General features: G+C 41.5%; 1 protein-coding gene across 1 annotated transcript in view; it reads right to left on the bottom strand.

The window, feature by feature from the left end:
* PLEKHH1 (pleckstrin homology, MyTH4 and FERM domain containing H1) overlaps positions 1-24,523 on the bottom strand; it is a 274,731-nt gene that overhangs the window by 37,246 nt on the left and 212,962 nt on the right. Inside the window, exons 15-20 of the mRNA XM_030215194.1 lie at positions 16,456-16,536; positions 13,558-13,737; positions 11,985-12,093; positions 8,827-8,939; positions 6,720-6,896; positions 6,466-6,563 (exon numbers count right to left, since the gene is read on the bottom strand). Coding sequence (XP_030071054.1) covers positions 6,466-6,563; positions 6,720-6,896; positions 8,827-8,939; positions 11,985-12,093; positions 13,558-13,737; positions 16,456-16,536 — 758 coding nt within the window. The remainder of the gene's footprint in view (positions 1-6,465; positions 6,564-6,719; positions 6,897-8,826; positions 8,940-11,984; positions 12,094-13,557; positions 13,738-16,455; positions 16,537-24,523) is intronic.

Genomic DNA, 24,523 nt, shown 5'->3' on the forward strand with positions numbered 1-24,523 from the left:
TCCCTTTTCTCACAGGGCTTCAGTGACAACCCCAGTGACCCAACTCAGGCAAGTATGTGTTGATTCTCTGTCCTGTCACTGTGTTGTCATTTTTCTGTGGTTGATTTTTGTTGTTGTCGCCTCCATGGTCTTTCTTGCGTAGGGGCCCCAAACACTTTCTAGTCTTCGTGCTCCTGTCCGATTTCTTCTTCCTTCACCTCTCTTGAACCAAATTAAATGTAAGGAAAACCCTTTCCTCCTTAACCTCATGGTTCTCCGCCCTAAGGGACTTTAATTTTTCAAAACTGGACCCGCTAGCTTTCAAAAATGAATATACAGTGGTGGAAATAAGTATTTGATCCCTTGCTGATTTTGTAAGTTTGCCCACTGACAAAGACATGAGCAGCCCATAATTGAAGGGTAGGTTATTGGTAACAGTGAGAGATAGCACATCACAAATTAAATCCGGAAAATCACATTGTGGAAAGTATATGAATTTATTTGCATTCTGCAGAGGGAAATAAGTATTTGATCCCCCACCAACCAGTAAGAGATCTGGCCCCTACAGACCAGGTAGATGCTCCAAATCAACTCGTTACCTGCATGACAGACAGCTGTCGGCAATGGTCACCTGTATGAAAGACACCTGTCCACAGACTCAGTGAATCAGTCAGACTCTAACCTCTACAAAATGGCCAAGAGCAAGGAGCTGTCTAAGGATGTCAGGGACAAGATCATACACCTGCACAAGGCTGGAATGGGCTACAAAACCATCAGTAAGACGCTGGGCGAGAAGGAGACAACTGTTGGTGCCATAGTAAGAAAATGGAAGAAGTACAAAATGACTGTCAATCGACAAAGATCTGGGGCTCCACGCAAAATCTCACCTCGTGGGGTATCCTTGATCATGAGGAAGGTTAGAAATCAGCCTACAACTACAAGGGGGGAACTTGTCAATGATCTCAAGGCAGCTGGGACCACTGTCACCACGAAAACCATTGGTAACACATTACGACATAACGGATTGCAATCCTGCAGTGCCCGCAAGGTCCCCCTGCTCCGGAAGGCACATGTGACGGCCCGTCTGAAGTTTGCCAGTGAACACCTGGATGATGCCGAGAGTGATTGGGAGAAGGTGCTGTGGTCAGATGAGACAAAAATTGAGCTCTTTGGCATGAACTCAACTCGCCGTGTTTGGAGGAAGAGAAATGCTGCCTATGACCCAAAGAACACCGTCCCCACTGTCAAGCATGGAGGTGGAAATGTTATGTTTTGGGGGTGTTTCTCTGCTAAGGGCACAGGACTACTTCACCGCATCAATGGGAGAATGGATGGGGCCATGTACCGTACAATTCTGAGTGACAACCTCCTTCCCTCCGCCAGGGCCTTAAAAATGGGTTGTGGCTGGGTCTTCCAGCACGACAATGACCCAAAACATACAGCCAAGGCAACAAAGGAGTGGCTCAGGAAGAAGCACATTAGGGTCATGGAGTGGCCTAGCCAGTCACCAGACCTTAATCCCATTGAAAACTTATGGAGGGAGCTGAAGCTGCGAGTTGCCAAGCGACAGCCCAGAACTCTTAATGATTTAGAGATGATCTGCAAAGAGGAGTGGACCAAAATTCCTCCTGACATGTGTGCAAACCTCATCATCAACTACAGAAGACGTCTGACCGCTGTGCTTGCCAACAAGGGTTTTGCCACCAAGTATTAGGTCTTGTTTGCCAGAGGGATTAAATACTTATTTCCCTCTGCAGAATGCAAATAAATTCATATACTTTCCACAATGTGATTTTCCGGATTTAATTTGTGATGTGCTATCTCTCACTGTTACCAATAACCTACCCTTCAATTATGGGCTGCTCATGTCTTTGTCAGTGGGCAAACTTACAAAATCAGCAAGGGATCAAATACTTATTTCCACCACTGTAAGTAATAACCTCTTTTCCTAAAACCTAGACTAGTTTTGGGTGTTCTATTCTAATGTATATTCTCAGGATGTATACTTGGTTCAATCAATCCAGATACACATTCACCCAACTCTCTTCCTCAGATTTCCCAATCAAACACACATCACCCCCTATCCACCTGCAGAACAACCTTTCTCACTGTTCCAAACCACCTTTATTCTAGCCACTCAGATCAGATCCCAAACATTCAGTATACCTTCCAAATATTACTAACTCACACTTTCCTTTATTCCTATCACACTTCTTAAAAAATGCACATCCCTTTCCTATCCCAATCACTCACCACTCACTAAAATCAGTTTCTCCCTTCTCAGTCACAGCCACGCAGCTGCACGTTTCCTCACTCTTCCACTTTCACCAGCACTCTTATTACCACCCAAACTCTCTCCAACACTTTTCTTTTCCACAAATTTCCCCTATGACTTTCCCACTCACAGCAGCACTTTCTCACGCTTTCACTGTCAGACGCTCTCCTCTACAAACAAACATCATCGTCTTACAGCTGCTTTAGTATCTTCAATCACCAAAATTCCTTTAAAATCTTTCTTTCCCCTCTCTTTCATCAAAATCACTCTTTAGCTGCTCACACACAGCACACCAGCTACTTTCACCTTGGCAATCAAAAACACTCTGCCACATCCCAGCACTTCCTCTCTCTCTGGCTGTCCAACTCACTTAGAGCTCACTCACACATCATCCTTCTCCTACAAAGCAGCAGGCTCAACACAACTGCCACAAACCCCCGTTTCCTAGGAAACTCCTCCTTAGCTTCCCATTCCAAACCCTTCTCAAAATTCCAAGCTACATTGCTGACTGGCGGAATGTTCGCCAGCACAAGTAAATCCCCATTTTACCACTTTGTTTTTTTCTTCTTTCCCTAACCCCATGTTACAGTAGTACCAAACAGTTAGAACCAAGGGATTAAAGTACATGAGACGGGGTATAAGGAATGACTAGATAAGCAATGTAGGATGGGCTGCCTAGATGCAATGACTTATCAATGAGAAGGAGAATTTTAAACCAAATTTAGGCACCAAAATCACACCTAGTTTATAAGAATAATAGCGCATACATGCGTGATTGGCGCCAATATTTGGCAGTTCTGCGGATAAGTGCTAGGTGCTATTCTATAAACAGTACGCCTAGATCGCTTAGTGCACAGCTGTCGGGCCTGAGCTGTGCTGAGGATAGACCCTCTAAGTGGCCGCAGGTGGGTGGGTAGGCGTTTCGTGACAGACCTGTTTCAGGAACGTTTAGGTTACAGAAATGTGCGCTGATTGAGCAGCTGTATACTGGAGGGATTAAGGCTGACACCTCCTTAATCCCTGACTGGTTGCTGTCTCTCCCTCCCTCTCCTCTGAAAGTGGAACTGAAAGGGGGTAACAGGTTCTATGACAGCTTCAGGTATTAGGGACATTCTCAACAAAGTAGGAAGTAAGTCTGAGGAGTGGCATAGTGGTTAGCATACTGGGGACCCAGATTCAAATCCCACTTTAACTCTTTTATTTTGTAATTGTGAGCCTTCCAGGACCATAAAAATGCCTACTGTACCTGAATATATAAAACACCTGTAAACTTGAAGGCTACTGAAGTGGTGTACATTCAAGTACAGTAGGGCTCACAATTACCAAATAAAAGAGTTAAAGTGGGATTTGTTAAATATACCTCATACTATAGTTCCAGAAGACATATTAGTCCTTGAGAAAGGATCTTTTCAGCTGGGGATGGTTTTCATTGGGCCAAGGAGAGGCAGTGGTGTACCTAGCTTGGTTGCTCCCTTCTTCTCCAGACCATGAATATCACTTTCTTTATCTACACTGATGATATCCAACTTCTGTTCCCACTTGGTAATACCAGTTCATCTCTCTAATCTCAGATATTTAAATTAAACTGTCTAAGATTGTAGATCGGTTCTCTTTGCATCGACTAAAATTGAATCCTTCCAAAACTACAACTCTGTTTTTTTCTGTTACTGAGTTCATCTTGTCTCACCATGACCCCCACTATTTCTGGAATGCCTATATCCATTAAGGAAGAGATCAAAATCCTTGGAGTTCTTCTTGACAACCGTCTTAACTTCAAATCCCATATTTCTTCGATTGTCAAGAAATTGTTTTTTACACCATGCCAAATACATCTTGCAAGATCCTTCTTTGATAAATCTTCCCGCCATCTTTTTACTTCTTCATGGTCTGTCATCATACCAACTACACAGGCTTTAATTAGTTCAAAACACAGCATTTATGGTGCCAAAACATTTGTGTTTCCCCTCTTCTTCAAGCAGAACACTGACTGCCGTTCAATATTAGATCCTCTTTAAATTTGTTGTCACCATTTTCCAAATTCTCCACTCTAGTCTCCCTCTTTTCTTATTTAAGCACCTGCTCTCCTACATGTACCTTACGTTCCTCCCAAAAGCGTCTCTTAGTAGTGCGCTCACATCTTGCAAGAACCACCTCCTTTTCAGTCATTTCACCCACCCAATGGAATGATATCCCTCTCCACTTATGAACTGAACTCTTGTTTCTCTGGTTTAAAGCTATTCTTAAAGCGCATCTTTTTTTTACAAAAGCATTTACCATAGCGCCATGATGATTACAGTCACTTCTTCTTCACCCCTTGCAGGGAAATAATCCCCTGCATTTGTATATCTATTGTCTTCTTTTCTCACTCTCCTTCCCCCACCTTATGTTCTTCCCTCTGTGTTTTGATTAGATTGTAAATATAATTGAACTCTGCCCCTTTTTATATTTTATTAAAGTCCTCATGTAACCTAAGTTTACCTTTTTCTCTTTACCCATTCCTCTAACCTTAATAATTCAGATATCTTTTACTACTTGCGGTATATTAATTAAAACTGAACTGTGAACTATAATAGAATCTGGGTGCCCAATACCATTGAAGAATAGGCTTTCACCACCTGACATTGGAGCACCTAAAAGGAGGCGTCCACTAATAGAATTGCCCCCATCGTGTTTAGTGATTTCTTGCTAAATGCAAATGGTAGAAAAAGAATGGCTCTGTAAAAGAATAAAGGAACCATGGGCAGTGAAAAGAACACAAAGATCCCACATGGTGAGTAGAGTTAAAACAAAAGGAGTGGGAACTGGGGCCAAGATGCACTAAAACAATTGTTAATGCCCGTTGCTTACTGATTCCTTAGCGAATCGGTAAGCAACGGGAATGCATCAAGGAAAGGGAATGCAAATGAGCTTAAGGGTGGGTTTTGTTGTTTTTTTTTTTGCGTGAAGAACATCCATAAAGGACGTCCCTGACGAGCATCTTGGGCGTTGTTTCGGGTGAAGGACGTCCATAAAGGATGTCCCTGACGAGCACTTGGACGTTCCCCCCCCCCCCCCCGATTTTTTGTTTTGTTACATTTATTGAAGTTTTCAATCCTGCGCAGCCCCAACGAGAGGTACAGACCTCTCATTAGATTTTCCAGCGTTAAGGCAATCGGAAAATGGTAGTGTATCTCATTACAATAGGGTTTCTACACAATTTGCTCATATGCATTCCGTTTTCGTTAGCTGCTACCGTCATCGGAAAATGGCTCGGAGAAGTCTTTAGTGCATGCCAGGGTAATTTACTTGCTTGTTAATGGCTCAAGTTTAGTGCATCTGGCCCTGGATCAAGCTCTTCAAAAACAGACTCAGGACGCGGAAGCAAAGTTATAGATGTTTATTAAATCTGACTCAACACGGTACCATGTTTCAGCACCTATGTGCCTGTTTCAGGAGTCGATACATATGCTGATGTTCACATGTGTCCTTGGTGACACGTCTTGTAAAATAGATTTAAGCTGGTCTTTAAAAAGACCATTGTAAAATGAAGAGCCTGATCCAGTTCTCACTCCTCATGTTTTGATTCTAAAGGAATAAGACATCTCTTTAAAAAGCAGCTTCTTCTTATCGTGTTTTCACATCTGGAAAACTAGTTCATTCTACTTTGTGAGATCTTTCATGTAAGTCTTCAAGCAGTGAGCAGCACCACTTCTTCATTAGGCCCTGGGCACAACCCACATAAACGGATAAGCAGTCTTTGCCATGGTTTGCCAGCTCCAGGCAGTAGGGACTCAGCCACTGGAATGTCCATATAGCCTTTCTCAGATAGTCCTTTGAGTCTCTCATTCCATAAGATCTATGAGAAAGCATGGGGGTAACCTGCATGAAGCAGTAGTTACAACCCTAAAAAATCAGTGGTACAACTTTGAGAGGTGGGTGAGGGACATGAGGGAAGGGGGAGTGGGTATCTCATTCCACATGGGACTCTGTACCTGCATTTACCCGAAGTGGACAAATTGCTACTGGGTAAACTGGATGGTCCAGTTTAGTCTTTGTCTGCCATCATTTACTATGTTACTGTACTCCTGCATCACCTCAGTGGATGCTTAAATAACCAGTGCCTCTCATCTTTGCTTTGTCTTGATCATTCTGTCCTGCTGGCCACTGCACTTTTGATGACAGGCAGAGCAGTCCCAGCCAGCAGCTAAATAAAATCACTGTACCTAACTCACCTGGCATCTGCATGGTACTGGAGGTGTTGTTTAAGGTACCATAGGAAATGATGTTGAGGCAGGAAGAGAGCTGCACAAAGAGCCAGGAGCTGCCAACACTAATAAAAGAAAATCAAAGAACAGGTTGAGCTAGCAATGCTCCTGTAACAGCCACATTTCCACTGACCTTTTCATTGTCGTCATCATAATTAGAGGTAATAGGTGAATGCTCAGACTGTGCTGCTCCCAAAGTGTATAGAAAGACCAGCACTGACCTGCAGCAGGGCAGGGCTCGGGGGCTGCCGGCAGCTGGTCTGCTTCATCAGCTGGCAGTAGATCTCATTCTGCAGCTCTGTGTGCGTCAGGCACACCTGCAGGGCTGTCTGAGCCAGGGAGACATGGTAGTCGATTGATGCAGCTTCAATGGGCACATTTATGAAAAGCTGACAGGACTTTGCAAGAAGAGACAAAGACAGATTAGTCAGTGAGTATAATACACAGGGATGAGGTAGAGAAACACTACAACTGGGGCAAGCTGAAATTCTATGTTCTCCAACAAGGAAATGCCCCAGGACACCATGAGGCCTACCTTGCCCTGTCTCACTTTCCTTTCAGAAGCCTGGGGCACACAAACTTTAGCTCATTTTTAAAATATGCTCTATTTGGGTGTTCCCCGAGTCGCCCTTTGACTATTATTTTAAAGGCATTTAGAGCAGACAGGTGCTCTACAGATGATGAGGCACAAAGGAATAATGGAGTCATCTTTAGCATAAGAAAATAAACTCGTAATGCAGATCAGTGAAACAAACAATTATTTTATTGTACATTGAATAGCATTTTTTAGACATCAGAATATGAAAAATAAGCAAGGGTGTAAAGATATAAAGGAGTAGATTCTATATATGGTGATGTAAAAATTGTTGCTGAAAAAAAATACACCTAGATGTAATCTATAAACTATGCCTAAAGTTAGTCGTGGTTTATAGAATACGTCGAGCGCCCATTCAAATGACTGAATTTAGTAGAGGGAATTTACGCCAAGTAAAACTTGGTGTAAATACCGGTGACTAAGTTAGTCACAGTGGAGTGGGTGCATTCAATAACAGTACGCAGATTTTTTAGTAACGCCCACAACCCACACATTTCATGTCCATGGCCACGGCCCCTTTTTGAATTTGCATCTTAGAATTTATGTGCATCACTTTACAAAATATGCTTAGCATTTTGTGCGCATAAATTCTAATTAATGCCTATTAGTATCAATAATTGCTTGTGAAGAGGCAACTATTGGTGCTGATTGGCTTGTTAAGATAATTAAGTTGCATATGCAACTCAGAATATGACCTGTTTTGCATGTGAGATATGATAGAGGTCTATAAAATCATGAGTGGAGTTGAACGGGTAGATGTGAAGCGTCTGTTCACGCTTTCCAAAAATACTAGGACTAGGGGGCATGCGATGAAGCTACAATGTGGTAAATTTAAAACGAATTGGAGAAAATTTTTCTTCACTCAACGTGTAATTAAACTCTGGAATTCATTGCCAGAGAATGTGGTAAAAGCGGTTAGCTTAGAGGAGTTTAAAAAAGGTTTGGACGGCTTCCTAAAGGAAAGTCCATAGACCATTATTAAATGGACTTGGGGAAAATCCACTATTTCTGGGTTAAGCAGTATAAAATGTTTTGTACTTTTTTGGGATCTTGCCAGGTATTTGTGATCTGGATTGGCCACTGTTGGAAACAGGATGCTGGGCTTGATGGACCTTTGGTCTTTCCCAGTATGGCAATACTTATGTACTTATGTTGTAAAGTTACTACTTAGTAGCTTCACTGTGTGTCCCCTAGTCCTAGTATTTTTGGAAAGAGTAAGCAAGCAATTCATGTCTACCCATTCCACTCCACTCAGGATTTTATAGACCTCTATCATATCAACCCTCAGCTGTCTCTTCTCCAAGTCGAAAAGCCCTAGTCACGTTTGCCTTTCCTCATAGATTTATGGCAGGTATATATAGGGGTGCCTAAATGTACACTACTATTGGTTGACCAAATATATGTGATCATTGGGTGCTCAAGTGACCTTACAGAACAGGCTGTCAGCCCACGTTACCAGGGCATGTAAATGGAGGTGCCCTGTTATAGAATTGTCTTCAAAAGGCTTGGCTGAGCATGACCATTAAAAGTGCATGCCAGCACTCACAGCACATGTACATTTGGCCAAGTTAAACAGAAGTGTTCCCAGTGGAATGTTTAAGTCAGTCACCTGCACAAACAGCAACTGGGTGCTTACAGCATGCCTATTTTGTGACTGCTAACTTTCAAAGAAAAACAAAACGCCAGCGTACACTGCAGATATCTCCTCCACAGTGTGCAACAAATTCAAGTACCTTGAAAAGTTTCAGTGCCTCTGTCTGCAGTGCTTCTGAGGGAAGAGTGGTGAGGGAACTCAAGAGACCATCCTTACTGTAACACAGAACTGGATGTTTCCATAAGGGAGAAGCTAGAGAAATAAATGAAATGTATACATTCAAGCAACAGAGAATTGTGATTTCAGAACCTCTAACCTGAGCTATTATTAAGTGAAAGGAAGTTTTGATTAACATATTTGTGTATTTTTATGTCAGACCCCTGATGCAGGCGTTTGAACGCCGAAACATGGCCCATGTCGGGTCATTGTCAGAATAAAAGACAACATTTTTCTCAATCCTGAAGGCCCAGCGTTTGCTTTTTTTGTGGGGCTGCATTGATAGTCATGCCCATATTTTGCATTTAGGTAATGAACATGTACTGCATGTGGCAGTGAAGTATTTATTTTATTGACTGGATCTTAAAAAGTAAATGTATAAATTCAAATTAATGGGCATATGTTCAAAACTCCGGTGCTGTACAAAACAGTGCCGGAAAATTCTGCCGTTACACCACCGATGCTCAGTGCTAATGGTATGCAAATTGTATGTGCACTGTTAGTGCTGATCATTGGGAAATAAGGAGGAGGGATGTGCCCAGCACATGCGCACAAGACCTATGGCGGGGAGTGCTCACTGGACGCAGGATATGAGGGATTGTAGATAAACTGACTGTCAATACAGGATGTCTCTTTCTGGCAGCTGATATTTTCGCTATAACCAGTTATCGCCAAACCAGACTGGATCAATACCAGGGAATCTGCGGGTAAGGGGTTCGGTTTCTTTTGCACTGGTCGTGTGGGTGCTCTCCTACTTTTTCCATTCCCCTCCAAGCAACCTGGAGGAACAGTGGAAAGAGCAGCTTAACTGGGCCCCTGTGTGTTAAAGAGCAACTTATTCTGCAAATGTTCTTCATACAGAAATGCAAACAAATGTCATAGGTGACTGCTATGAGCTGCTTGTGTCCTGCATTTCCCGGTGTGTGTCTTCCATTTTGGATGTCTGATTGATGTGCCTTTCCACTGGTGCTTCATGCCGGCCGAATCCTCTTCAAAAAACCCTAATGCCAGCTTCGAGCTGGCATTAAGTTTTGGTTGTAAGGGCACGATTTTTAAATATGCTCTGGTTCGAGCATCGGGGATGGGGGGGGGAATAGGGAATGGCCTATCTGCATGCATTTGCATGTCATTTGCGGTGTTCCTGCCTACGTTGGTTCTTTTCTGTGGTAGGGCCTTTTGTGCATTGTGCGCCGATAAACGGGTGCTAATCCGGTGCTAATGACCTCTAGCATCCACATTTACCTCTGGGCATCTGGGCCTAAGTGACAATTTTGGAAAAGGCCCACAGTCTGGGAGAATCCATCTCAGAAGATCTGGAAGTAGCACAAGTGGGTCTCCTTCTTTGCTGAGCTGTTTGGGCAGATTTCACACCACTGCTGCTTATGAGGAATATAATCAATCCATTTTTTGATCTCTGTCTCAATGGTGGTATTAGAGGTGATGGGTTGTTTTAACATACAATATTCAAATATCCTATAACAGCAAAGTATTTTGAACCATTCATAGGGCTGTGAAAGTTTTACTACTCCTTTTGAATATGCAAATTAAATAATGTTTAATTTGACTTCCACTTTTCCCCCTACTTTTTCCTTACAGATATTTGACTGCACTAATGCTCCATTTTTGGTTCCTTCATTGAAGACAGAAAGATGTTTGCACCTTGTTGATGTGATCTGGACTGCTTTGTCTACCACTGCTAATAATTTTGCTAACTAAGGAGCCCTTTACTAAGCCACAGTAAAAAGTGGCCTGTGGCAGTATAGGCATGTGTATTAGGCGTATGCCGGGCCAGTTTTTACCGCATCTTTAAAAAAAGGGTTTTTCTTTTAATGTGACAGGAAAAGGGCATGCGGTAAAAGTGAAACCAGCTCATGTCTAAAACTGGCCTGACCCTTAATGCCAGCCATTGATCTAGCGGTAAGGGCTCATGCGCTACATGTGCGGTGACCGGTCGGCGTGTGGCAACTGCCGATTACCGCCAGAAACGGCACACGTGGGAGGAAATAAATAATTCATCCAGGCGTTATGGGCGCACCAAATCTGAAATTACCACTGGGGGGGGGCATGCTGGCCTGGCGGTAGTATCTTTGGGTGTGCGCTGCATGCGCGTACAGCATACCGTGGCTTAGTAAAAGGGCCCCTATGCTTTTGGCAGTACTAGAAAGTCCCTTAGCTTGTTTCCACAGAATTTTCAAGCAGTTTCTTCCTTTTCACTCAGGTCATGCACAAATATCATGATATAAAACTGTTATGAAGGAGGTGACCAATATCTGCGCCTTTAGGACTGGAGAAAATTGGAAGGCTTTGTCTAAGCCTAGTTGTAAATTTCTCAAATAAATGCATACATAAATAATCTATAGAGGAGGAGTGAGCAAGATTAATGCAAAGGCAAAATGCTTACAATAAAAGCACATCTCTGGGAATTTTTTGGTTAAGTTTATTCTACATTAATATTATAATAATTTTCTAGATGAAGCTGTGACTTTGGAAAACAACATGAAAAAATAACACAGAGTAAAAGGTTGACCTGGCCAATCAGGAGTGATGCTACGCATTAGACCTGGATTTGATTCCTTGGTCAAGCCTCTGTTCCCATCACTCAGTGGCGAAGGTTTAGCAGGTAAATTTAGGACCCACTTATCTGGGCTCCAGAATGAGATGCTGTTTGTGGCCCCTAGTCAGGGACAGTCAGTACAGTCACTATAAAACAAAGACAGATTCTGGCTAGCTGTGAATGCAGTAAGTTCTGACTGAACCAAAAGCTGAAATGAACTGGAAGAAACTGCTGGGACCAGACAAAAAAAAAAGTGTCCTTTTCTATATTACTGATATGCCAGTATATGCACATAAAACCCCTCATTCTATAACAGTTCACCTAAATTTAGCTCCATTTTACAGAATACTGCTATTTATCGCTTCTTATGACCCTGGGAAAGTCATTTAACCCTTCATTGCCCAAGGTACAAAACTCGGACTGTGAGCCCACTAGGGACAGAGAAAGTACCTGCATATAATATATGTAAATTGCTTTGTTTGCACCAAAGAAAGCTGATATATCAAGAATCAAACAAATTAACTTACTGGGGTCTCCTTCTACATCCAGTAGTTTTCCAATGAGCTGCTCATAGTGCGTGCCCACCTTGGCATTGCCACTTCCAGCTGCAACTGTCAGGTGGTACAACCAGGTATCCTTAAAATGGGAGGGAAGGAGCATATGAATACAAATGCAGATGCTCATCATCAAAGGCATTCTAATGACCACCCTTCAATGCACAGAGCTTCCCAAACTGTGTTCATAGTCCTGAGCAGGCAGAAGAGGAAAAATTCAGCACCAGTCCATGCCTCCTGAAAAAACCCCACACTATAACTGGGCCTGTACAGGCTACAAAGGAGGTGGGAGATTATGGCAACATCACAGTCGATGCTGCAGGACGGCCAGGAGCAGTGGCGCAGGCAGTGAGGTACAGCTAAAATAGGATTGTGGCCTTAGTCACTGAGGTAAAGCTTACCATGCCACACATTCAGAGACACTTTGTACATCAGAGACACTTTGTACACGTAACAGGCTACATCACATCAGAATGACAGAGAAAGTTACTGCAACATATTTCTTAGAGCGAGGTACAATAAAGCTGGGTTTTCAGATTAACTTCTATTCCTGCCATGATGATGAGAGGTAAATTGTATTGGCTTACAAAGAAACATGGAATATGTTAGCAGCTAACAGAGACCAAGTTTTTCTCTTCTGCAATGTCATAAAGCCTGTTTTTTCTCAGTCTTTGGCATTACTTTTTCTTTCTTTTTAAACTCTGTCAATTTTTCATACTTTAGGGGAGAGGGGGCTTGACTGGGGATTCAGGAGGAGTCTTTGAAGGAATGGAGGTATGAGTGGGGGTTTAAGGGGGGGTGTCTTTGGAGGAATAGAGGGGAGGGGTTTCACTGGGGGTTCAAAGGGTTCTTAATACTGTCCCCTTTAAGATGCCACATATTAGTGGCCCGATGTTCCTAGGAGGCAGAATAATACAGCTTGCCTGAATTACCTAAGGTGAATAATTCCTGTGGTAAATTAAGCTGTGATAAAATACAATATTTCACTATAGTTTAGTTACCTACCCCTCCCCCTTTAATTATTTGCCTGAACATTTATTGGATATCTACCAAAGGAATTTATTGGTCATCCACCAACTGAAAACAGTTTTCTTAATATATGTTATACTTACTGCACCTGAATGTAAGCTGCCTTGAGCAACTACTGAAAAAGGCATGAACTAAATCCATATCCCCTTCCTTTCCCCTCCAGAATCTGTCATAGCCAGAATAATGCTAAGCAGTTTAGTTGCTAGTAGCCCTATCTCCTCTAAAGACTATTTATTAATGGGAAAAGTAAGGATTTAGCATTTGAGGACAAACGTCCTTTTTCACACATTGCCACAACACTTCACAAACATTACCTGAGAATGGGACTTTAGTAGGTGCCAAACTTCGAACCTTTAAACATCAATTATCCTTCTAAAGGTGTCATCTCTTTTTGATCACTTGATTTGTTTTCTTTTAAACTAATTTTATCAGATTGGTAGCTTATACGTTAACCTGCAAAGCAACAACGAGTCTTCTCCTGAGCCTGGTACTGGGGTAAATAAGTTGTGTTACTTACTTTTTCATGCTTGGTGCCAATCAGCAGATAAGTGGGACTCTGGTCTGCAGGGTGAATAGCAAGTGTATAATGAGATGAGAGGAATCCACGGCCCCCTGCTTCGTAATCCTCGTCTGAGTCGTAGGAACGATCCACTTCCTCTACTTTTGCCTCTCGAACTTTTAGCTGTCCCAAAGGGCACTAAGAAAAAAGGAAAGAAGGAAGTGGTTTCCCCGTCTCATTTAACTGAGCATGTATCGAGGGCTAGTGGTGCTGCTGCTGACTGCCACAGTGTTTCAACAAGCAGGAGGTTTGGGCTAAGGTTATTTTCATCTGCCAGGGTGAAGATTCCCATCAGACACAGCAATGGTACATGCTGCTGGTGGGTAATGGGTGGGCCTGAGCTGAAGTGGATGGGCCTAGGCCCGCTCAGGCCTACTTTGACTAAGCCCCTGCTCTGTGATGTTCAAAACCACTCAAACAGCCCCAAAAAAGTGAGTTTTGGAGCTCATCTTCTTACCTGGCTCCCTTTGGATATGCAGTCTTGCAAAATTCAGTATTTGTAGGTGCAAGTGCTTAATACTTATACATGTAGGTAGCAAAATCTACCATTTAAGTTTTAATGTTATTTTTATTCAGGATCAAAGGTACAATACATACAACTACTGAACAACATTGCTATAACAAATCTACAATAAAGTATTTGATAACAAGTGACCAATGATATAAAAGTAAACATAGCACCATAATGCATGAAACACAAAGAACTTATGATTCCCAATTTGAATAATTCTCTACCACCCATCTCTTACTTTATCTCACCAAGATACAGCAAAGAAGGCCTATTGTCTGGACTCGTATGACCTCGGGCCGCCAATATAGAGCATCAAAGTACCTATGGTTTTCTTACTCTCCCTCCCATAACATCTTTCCCTCTCCCCCCCTAGGCAGAGGGCCCTAGCAAGGCACATCATTAAACATTAAGAAGTCAAATCTACCATTTACAGGTGCAAGTGCTGGCACTCACACATGCAAGGCCTTGGGTGAAGCTACTCGTTTTTATAAATAATTGTTTTGTAAAATGGTTGTTCCCATTGTACATGCAGTCAAATACACGTATTTTTCTTTGAACCTTATACGCATTTTACAAATGGCTCTAGATTCAGTGTCCTGACTTGGGCCCAGATGCACAAAGGTCCCCGGTTAAGAGTCCGTCTGTATTTCCAAATTGGTAAAAATTACCGATTTAGAAATACAGAGGGATTCTCAAAGTGAATCGCATGCAAATGAGCTGGTTGCTGCTTTTGTGATCAGCTCATTTGCATGCGATGGGGAGGGAAGCCAGTAAGCCAGCTGAGCATGTGCAGAACAGCCAATCACTAAGATTGGCTGCTCTGCGCATACTACAGATGGCTTCCCTACACGCAGACGAGCTGTGTATATGAAAGCAGGTAGCCTATTTTGTTTTGTTTTGTTCCGTTTCTTCCGGTGCCCCAAGGATCTGGGCGGAAAAAGTGCTGTCATTCCTGGCTTCTTTGTCTTCTCCTCGCTCCTCCGGTCGCCTCCATGCTTGCCCATAAAGCTAGTTCCTGGGGAGCTGAATCACACTGCAGCTTCCCTTACAGGAAGGAAGGGAAAGAGAGCCGAGAAAGAGAGACTGGGAGTACGAATCTCCAGAGAACAGCTTCCTCAATCCTGCTGTTCGTCCCCCCACATCCTTTGCCAGTGGGCCAAAGTAAAAATCAAGTGCTCTTAGACATGCAAGCTGCCAGCCATCAGAAGGAGCGAGAACCGGCAGATCAGCTTCCTTGCACCAGCACTAGCAACAGACAGTCCACAGCTTACAAAAGCCCCAGACCTCCCGTTAGATTTTCCACTGTAAAGGCAGGGACTACTTCTGTGCATCAGGTCGGAAAACAGCTGTGCCTTGCATGCACATTTGTATAGTAATTAGCTCATTATAATAGCTTTGCATTCTGTTTTCATTAGCTGCTACCATGAGAGGAAAACAGCTCGGAGAACCCTTTTGTGCATGTCTCGTTTTACTCCTTGCTCGCTAAACTGGCTAGAACTGGTATAAAAACCACGTTGCTGGCTCGTTAGGTTTAGTGCATCTGGGTCTCGAACAGCACTTTTTTGAACTAGATACCCTATACAAAATTGGGCTTAAACATTTTAGTATACACTAACATGAAAAAGATTGCACTAATATATTTAGAGTACACTATTTCATTTTAGTTTGCATTAAAACAAAATAGATGCAATAAATGTAATAGTGGTCATTAAAACTAAACAAAATGAAATTAACCCCCCCCCTAAAATATTAAAATGACAATGAAAGAGGCAGACAGCGAGAGAGAGAAAGAGAGAGAGAGAGAGAGAGAGAGAGAGAGAGAGAGAGAGAGAGAGAGAGAGAGAGAGAGACTGTTCCATGCTGCTGTTCTTTGTGTTAATGTGTGTGTAGGGGAGAAGGGGGAAAAGAAACTGGAATTTAACAGGTGCGAGTTTCTGCAGGGGAGGTGGATGATATAAGCATAAGGGAAACAAGAAGATGAAAGTCAGGAAGAGGTTAAAAAAGCTGAAATTCTAGCTGTTAGTTTGGACATTGTGACCAAATCATTTGTCTTTTTAGCAGGAATGCAGTGGACTTTGATCCTGGGGAGCTGAGTTCAATTCCCACTCCAGCTCCTTGTGACTCTGGGCAAGTCACTTAACCTTCCATTGCCCCAGTACAAAATAAGTACCTGAATATATGTAAACTGCTTTGAATGTAGTTGCAAAAACTTCAGAAAAGCGGTATATCAAGTCCCATTTCCCTTTCCCTTCCCTCCCTTTAAAAAAATGATGACATGGAAAACTCCTAAGATCTGGAAACATGTAAATATTAGCAGACACATCCAAAATGAAAAGAAGTGTTACCTTGTCTTCTTGACTTCGATAGTAGTAGAATGTTTTCCCTTGCAGTGCACACCAAACCAATTTGGAGTGTCCATGTTTCACCTACAAAATAAATTAATGGAAAATGCAGTGTATATATAGTCTGGGTCAGACCTCTAAAGGAGGAAGTATTTTCAGCAACCATTCATAAAACAACCTCTATGCTAGGTTAGGTCTGCAGTACTTCAGAGTAAAGAGAGAGCTTGATAGTTAAAGACTTTTTTTTATCACTCTCTGTATGTCTATAATTACATATACCTACAAAAAGGGTCATTTTTTACATGACTTGAGCAGACAGAACAGGGTTTTAGGCTCTCAGGTAGGCACTTATAAAATTACCCTGGGGTATATACACATAAATGTAGGTGCTGAAAAACATATCACCCACTTTTATGCAATATGAGGGTAATTATATAAAGGGCACCTATTTTTTTTAGGCATCAAGAATGTGTGCAAGTGACCAGAATACTAGTGCATATGTGTGTTTGTGTGCACATACACACATCAATGCTAATTTTTTGGCTAAATACCTCAATGTGATGCCGCATAGTTTATTATTTATTGCACTTGTAGCCCACATTTTCCCACCTATTTGCAGGCTCAATGTGGCTTACAAAGACCTGTTATGGCATTGCCATTCCAGGGTAAAAAGATACAGTTGGTGTTACAAAGATATCAAGGATGACAAGAAGATTTAGTCAAGGAAGTTATTCAGAATAAGGGTGAAATGGTGGTGTGTTATAGTTAGTTATTTGAAGGTGGACATACACATGGGCGGAGTCTGAGCAGAGGGTGGGCAGGTGACACAATGTAAAGGTCCCCTCCAGGGCATACCTAGGTTTGGGGATGGGGGGGGGGGGGGCCCTGACCTAACAGAAGGCCCCCGTGACCAGCTCTGTGGGTCCCTTGTATATATGGCACCTGGTGTCTCCATCAAAGGTAAAAGGGTATTAGTGGGTAAGGTTTTCCATCTCTTTTCTCCAGAAAAATACAACAAACACTTCAGTGAATTTAACTCTGTTAGGATTTTCCAATCGTCAGTGATCTGTGGCTGATAAGATTCCCACATTCCACAGAGCACAGAAACCACTTTTTTCGTTCTCTTTGTGGTCTGTGATGACCTATGGTACTCTGACAGTCATTCACAAATTCCACAAAGCACAGAAACCACTCTGTATTCACTCTAACCCTTTGTGATCTGTGACCTGTATTTCTCTGACAAGATTCACAGATTCCACAAAACACAGCTATCCCTCAGCTCTCTATTAGCCAAGTACTGAGAAAAAACCCCTTCCTTCATATACAGAGAAAGACAGACAAGAGATTTCCCCTCTATTTTTCTACTCTAGAATCCTAGCCCTCTGGGGGCTAAACTCTGCAACTGCAGTCTTTCAGTAAACCCTTTCCTATCTTCTCCAATCCATACTCCACTTTCCTGATCTTAAACTTTCACATCCCATTAAAGAACTTACCCAACTATCCTAGGACTACCCTGCTTTCCCCACCTAGGGGAATCACAAATCAAGCGTGAGCCTAATTTTTAAAACACATGCCATGCTCTATTAAAAACTCCTTTATAGAGGTGGTTTAAACAGTACCATGCATAAATTATAAATTAGTATTTATGCTTGTTTTTTTTTTTTAATATTTAGTGGCGATCAATCACACCAGCTCTATGGCTGGTTTAAGTGCACATGCCTAAAACATGCATGTATTTGCCCTGTTATGCTAGTATTCTAAAAAGAAGGGTAAACACCTACTTTCCAATATAGAATAGGCTCCAAGTAATCATTCCTTTAAAAAATTACCTTCTGTATGTGAAGGCATTCCCATGGGTAGAGAATGAACAGAGAGTTATCAGTAGTTATGTGCAACTATCTAAAGAGCAGCATCGTCAATTTAAATACCATTTGAAAAAGGCTAAAAAAACAATATTTTTCTACCTGGTTTCTGAAACCTGGTAATCCAACCAAAGAACTTTATTCTATTTTCTCTTTGACCGGAACTATGACTGTGGACGGCTGTAAGGTCATGCACTCTGCTGACAGACTTGCTGACTTTTTCTATTCCAAGATTATCAGCATTATGAGCATTAGTCACGTCTACATTAACCCCAAGCTTACAGTCATCTGTTGAAGACTCTTTATCACGTGATACTCGCCATATACTAAGTTTTCTATCCACTCAGACGAATCCTAACGCACTTGTATGCACTAATTGGCAATAATTAGAATTTGCATATGCATCATATTAGGTATATTCTATAAAAAGGTGCGCATAAATTCTAGTGCGTACATTCGAAAGGGCATTTGGCACCATTTATACAATCTAGTTCACAGTTTGCTAAGGGATATGAAAGTACCTAATTGGCCCTTAGGCTCTGCTGACAAGCTTTACCAATGAAAGGAATAAAGCCAAAAATGGAAATATATTATTTATTATAGATATATAAAATAACAATATGGCAAAATGCAAAGCAAGTTAGAAAATATACTTGTACTACAAAAATCTTGATTACCAAGATATATATATATATATAGATAGATATAGATATATATACACAAATTACCACTAATATCCAAAAAGATTATGAGAAATTACACCTATAATATATGCTGAGAAGATAACACTCTTAGCAGCAATATAAGGCTGAAAACCACAAGTCTGTTATAACCAATCAGGGATAGGCAATCACCACAGACTAGCTAACCCCTGAACTATAGGAAGAATAATCCACTTCTCTCACCCTGGGTCCGTAGGTTTCAGACTTCTGGTGATTAATCGGATCCCTCCTTTTAGACTCCAGCAGAGTATATACGAGTCTATCCCAGTCCAGGAATAAAATCTAAGGTCTTTGCTCTGTACACTGATCACATAGTCTTTGGGGAAAACCACACAGCTGCGGCTGAATTTGACCTTGTCAACTCTCAGCACAAGGAATCACAGTTCACTGGTGGTCAGACCAAAAGTCAGTCTTTCTAGCTTCTCTGAGAGAGATGTATACACCAGGCAAACCTTCTTTTCTTCCTCTGATCTTCTGATCTGTTTACTTTTTCTTCTGTTCAGCATTAGCACTGTTCACGGTCAGGTGGCATAGGGACCAATCGCCAACTGTGTATCTCTGTCCAGCAGATAACCCACAATCATGCCAAAGAGAGCTTGTGTGCATCCAGCTAGAATAACTTATCAGTCATGAGCCTGATTGTAGCAAGCTCCCCTCCACTGTTCACAGTTGTGAGTCCTGAGAAGTTCACTTCTTCGCATGCTCCCAGCAGACAAGATGGATGGCCAGTGCACGTAGACATCTGTCCTTGATAAGTCAGCAGAATAGCTGTGCCAAAAAATAATTTTCTTTTGTAGAAAGCTGGTTTCTGATGTATTCAGGCCACAGGCTGCAGAATCCATATTAGTTGATTCAGGCTTGGACAGGCCTCAGAGCAGCATAGTTGAGATAGCAGGAAAATACCCCTAAAGCTCCTCATTACCTGTCTTCTCTTATCTTTCCGATGCCCCATGTTAAATTTGCTCATCAAGTAAGTCACTCTTATCTGCATCTTGCTCTTCCTCCACTAATCCTAGACTCTGCTCTTTCTACTTTGCTGTGCATCTGGAAGGTGGGGGGTGGGGGGAGGTATTTTCAGAAGGCGAGTTTCTATATTAGAAGATGTTGGACCTTCTGGGAGCTTAGACACATCACATGATTTTGTGAGTTCTGAAGATGAACTGTTACTCTCCATGCTTCCATTGCTCTTGGATATTCCATTTAAAATCATGTGTTAGTATTTATTATGCTACATAGAGTCTGGTTTAACTATTCCCTGTTCAAAAATACTGTATATGATAAGGCTTGAAGTCAGTTGGCTATGATTATGGGATGCAAAAGCCTCCTCTGTTACGTTATGTTATCAGGGATTTATCTCTTGCGAACTCTCAATATATTAAATTCAAGGCGAGTTACAATCAATAAAAGAAACTGACAGCAAAGCATCAGGAAATTACAGTTTACCCAAAAAGAAAAAAAGCAAATTAAAATATTAAAAATAAAAATTCAAATTAAGACCTACCCAAACTATTGAAATAAGCATATTTTTAGAAACAGAAAATAATTCATCACACGCAATTCAAATGGAAGATCATTTCAATAAAGAACCGCCAAGAAGAAAAATGATTGAGAGAAGACAACCTGAAAACATATATTTTTAACTGAAGAAAAAGCTAATAATAAAGAATTACACCTCATAGAAGTCTTCTTTCAGAACTTAATACAGCTGTCAACCGAAGATCGCCTTCAGGACACATACCTTCCAAAAACTTAAATACTAAACAAAATACTTTATAAATAACCCGAGACTTCACAGGTAACAATGTAAGTAATCTAGTAAAGGACTCACATGGTGTGACTTAGTTTTTCGAAATGTTAACCTAGCAGCTGAGTTCTGAAATAAATGAATCCTGGAAAGTTGTTTATAAGAAAGACTAAAATAAAGTGAGTTACCATAATCCAATAGTGATGGACCCAGGAGCGTAGTCACACCTGTTATTTCGGGTGCCCCCCCCCCCCCCCCCCCCGTCCATACATACAGTTTTTTTTTTGTTAAACTTTCCCTCTGCCCCTGCTATCGTCATGCTTCTCCTCCCTCCTCAGCATCCACTCCTTTTCCCACCCTGGCATCTGTTCCTCTCTCCCTCCCCAGTCTATCTCCAAGCCATCACTGGCAGTGATTCCAGCAAGCAGCCTGCGCCAGCCCTGCAGGCTTCCCTCTACTGTGTCCCCACCAGTGAAGAAACAGGAAATGATGTCATTGAGCATGGGATGTGGCAAAGAGAAGCCTGCAAGGCTGGTGCAGGTGCTTATAGGAATTGCTGCCTGCGATAGCTCAAAAGTAGATGCAGGGTGGGCATGGGGAGTTTAGAGATGGGCAGTTGCCATGAGGGTGAGAGAGGCGTAAGGCACCACCAATGAGGTGCTTTGGAGGCCACTAGACTGGGTGGGCCTGTGCCCACCCAGGTCCACCCATAGCTATGACACTGGATGGATCTGTGAACATGTAACTTACAGAATCACTTTTTATGTTTCAAAGTCCATGTGTGCATTTTACCCGCTGCCTTGGTACCAGTTTTTGAAGTGAAAGTATATGTTTGCTTTCATTTAGAATACTGCCTAAGGAAAAAATATACACTGAGATTTGCACCTTGTTTTTCAAGCAAGTAATTTTTCCACGAAACCTGAGAATGCCTCTACTAAAGCTATGCCTGTTGTGAATCAATTATGAAATAGCCCAATTCTCTGGAGAAAAACACTGGTTTGCTCGTAGGAATGATTTGAAAAATACCTCCAGATATACACAGATACTCAAAGGCAGCTTCTATCTGGTTCAAATCTGACTGCTCCCTTTTCACTGTTAAAAATGTGGATTTAATCTTATGATTCTTTTATGTGAATATCTGAAGATACAAATTATTTGAAGCATTCAAAGAGAAAAAGTAAATCATCATTTGTAAGTGGAAACATATGGGTTTTCACAATCACACCAGGTTAAACAGATCCAGATTTGATGAATATGCAGATTTACATAAAGCCACGAATGATCCAGATGTAGTGAGTCAATTTACAGCCTGTGTTATCTTGGATTATCCAACAGCCCTCACTCTTCCTTCCTTCAACCCAGAGTTTGGATAGGGTTCAGATTTAGTTCAGACCCCTTCCTTTATCCTTCCTAAGGAGCCAATAACTAGAGACAACACATCCAGGATCATTCTTGTTCCATCAGCTCACTACAGGGACAATCTTGAATGACCTGCAGGCACTTTTACTCTGTGCACACTGCAGCTAGTTTTCAAAAGGAAAAACACACAGAGACCTTTTTACTAAGACATGTTAAAAAGTGACTAGTGCTAAATGGCTAAACTTGTATTTTGCTCTGTAATGGCCATGCACTAATTTTCTAATTAGTGCGTGGCCATTAGTGAGGGATCCCTTACCACCACCTATTTACTAGGCGGTTGATAGACACTGGAAGCTGTGAAAGTGAAATGCTGGTGTTAAGCATTTGACTAACACTTTTCTGTCCCCTGAAGAAGCCAAGGTGAAACGGAGGTCCCCAAAGGGACATATTACGAGATAAGTGCTACTTCTTACTTTGGGTTGCATGGAAGCAAGTGATTTGTTAGCCAGTGAAGCATATATATATATATATATATATATATATATATATATATATTGGAACTGTACAACACATCCTATATTCTGTTATGGAGCCATTGTTGTGATTAACGACATTTTGAATGCTACATTTTGAATTATGGACACATTTTGAATCACATGCAAGTGTTTTTTGTTTTGGAGGTCTTTTTGACCAGTGATTATAAATGAGGGTCTAAATGTGAGCAATAGTGGTCTTGCCACTGACCTGCTGAAGTCTTTTCCTTCTTCCATTATAATTTTTTACAAAGGCAGTAAATATTAATAAAATGATTCTTTTCATTGTTCGGCAAGTTGGTCCACTACTAGTTTATTTCATCTAGAATTTGTCACCAAAAGGGCTGGCAGGAGCCTAATCTATAAAGGAAAGTAGATGCTTATTACCACCTAAAAGTTAGGCACGATCATTTATGCCACCTATAGAGTCAGTGTAGGTGCAAGTGTCTACGTACAGCAGGTATTTGCACAACTTACAGTATTCTGTAAGTTACATACATAAGTGGGAGCCACGCATTGCCCCCAGTAAAAAATACACGCTATGTAAGTTAACAAGGTATTTGCAGAATAATAGCTCTTAGGTGGCATGTTGGCATATACTTGCATATATGCTAATATTCTAAACATTTGTTCATGTAGCGCACATGTAAATGTTGACACCTAGTTTATAAAATTACTCCATAAGAGGGTCATATTATAACAATCACCCATATGTGAAGTCCAAGTAGGCAACTCTTTCTCTCCTGAAAGATTAAGAATTGAACAGTGAAGATTCTATACCTCTCGGGATCACTGCTGGCTATTGTTGGGTTGTCTACACAGCCAAAGAAGTGGGATTGAACATTGTTACGTTGTATGGAGAAATTCCCACATTGTGTTTATTGCCAGCTATTAGACTATTTCAGTCTTAATATCAGACATCATTTCATATAAGGAAAAGTGTCAATATTCTTGGAAAAGACTATTTGGGAATAGAGACTTTGAAACTCAGTTCTTCTCATCTTATATTAGTGAACAGTAATAGTATCTTTATTTGCATTTTTGCTCTGGCAGACACATGGTAGTACAAATTGTAAAGAGATTAGTGTGCTGTAGTGTTTCCTTATCTTCCAGACAATGATTTATTTATTAATAAAGGGGCCCTTTTACTAATGTGTGTAGGCACCTACGCGCGTTTTACACGTGTTAAATTAGAACTACCACCCAGCTACCATGTGCCCTGGGCGGTAATTCTAATTTTTACGCACGTCCGATAAGCGCGGCAGAAAATATTTTTTATTTTCTACCGCATGGCACTAACCGGGCAGTAATCGGCAGTGTATGCACGCTGACAATTACCATCTGGTTAACAAGTGAGACCTTACCACTAAGTCAATGGGTAGTGATAAGGTCTCAGGCCCAAAATGGACGCACACCAATTTTTATTTTGCTGCATGTCCATTTTCAGCACCTCCAAAAAGGCCATTTTTGCAGGCGCGCTGAAAAATAGACCTGCACGCGCCCAATACACACGCCTACACCAGCGCAGGCCATTTTTTACACGCCTTAGTAAAAGGACCCCAAAATTTGTAAAATTTGTGAAATTGGTAAATTAAAATTGTTAGTATGATTTCTGTTTTGTAACATACATATTGTGAAAAAATCATTTTTCTTAGATAGCCTACAAGTTATAAATTGACTACTTTATAATGACATATAAGAGCCTAACCCCTCATTTTATAACTTGGTGTCTATGTTTAGGTGCCAAGTACATGTGTAGTTTGCACTTCTGTACATCCAGGGTGCGTAATAATTTACATGCATAAGTACTAGGTGCTATGCTATGAAGTGACCCGCCAATGTCACTTAGCA

The sequence above is a fragment of the Microcaecilia unicolor genome, chromosome 9 (genome assembly GCF_901765095.1).
Source record: "Microcaecilia unicolor chromosome 9, aMicUni1.1, whole genome shotgun sequence".
NCBI lineage: Eukaryota > Metazoa > Chordata > Amphibia > Gymnophiona > Siphonopidae > Microcaecilia > Microcaecilia unicolor.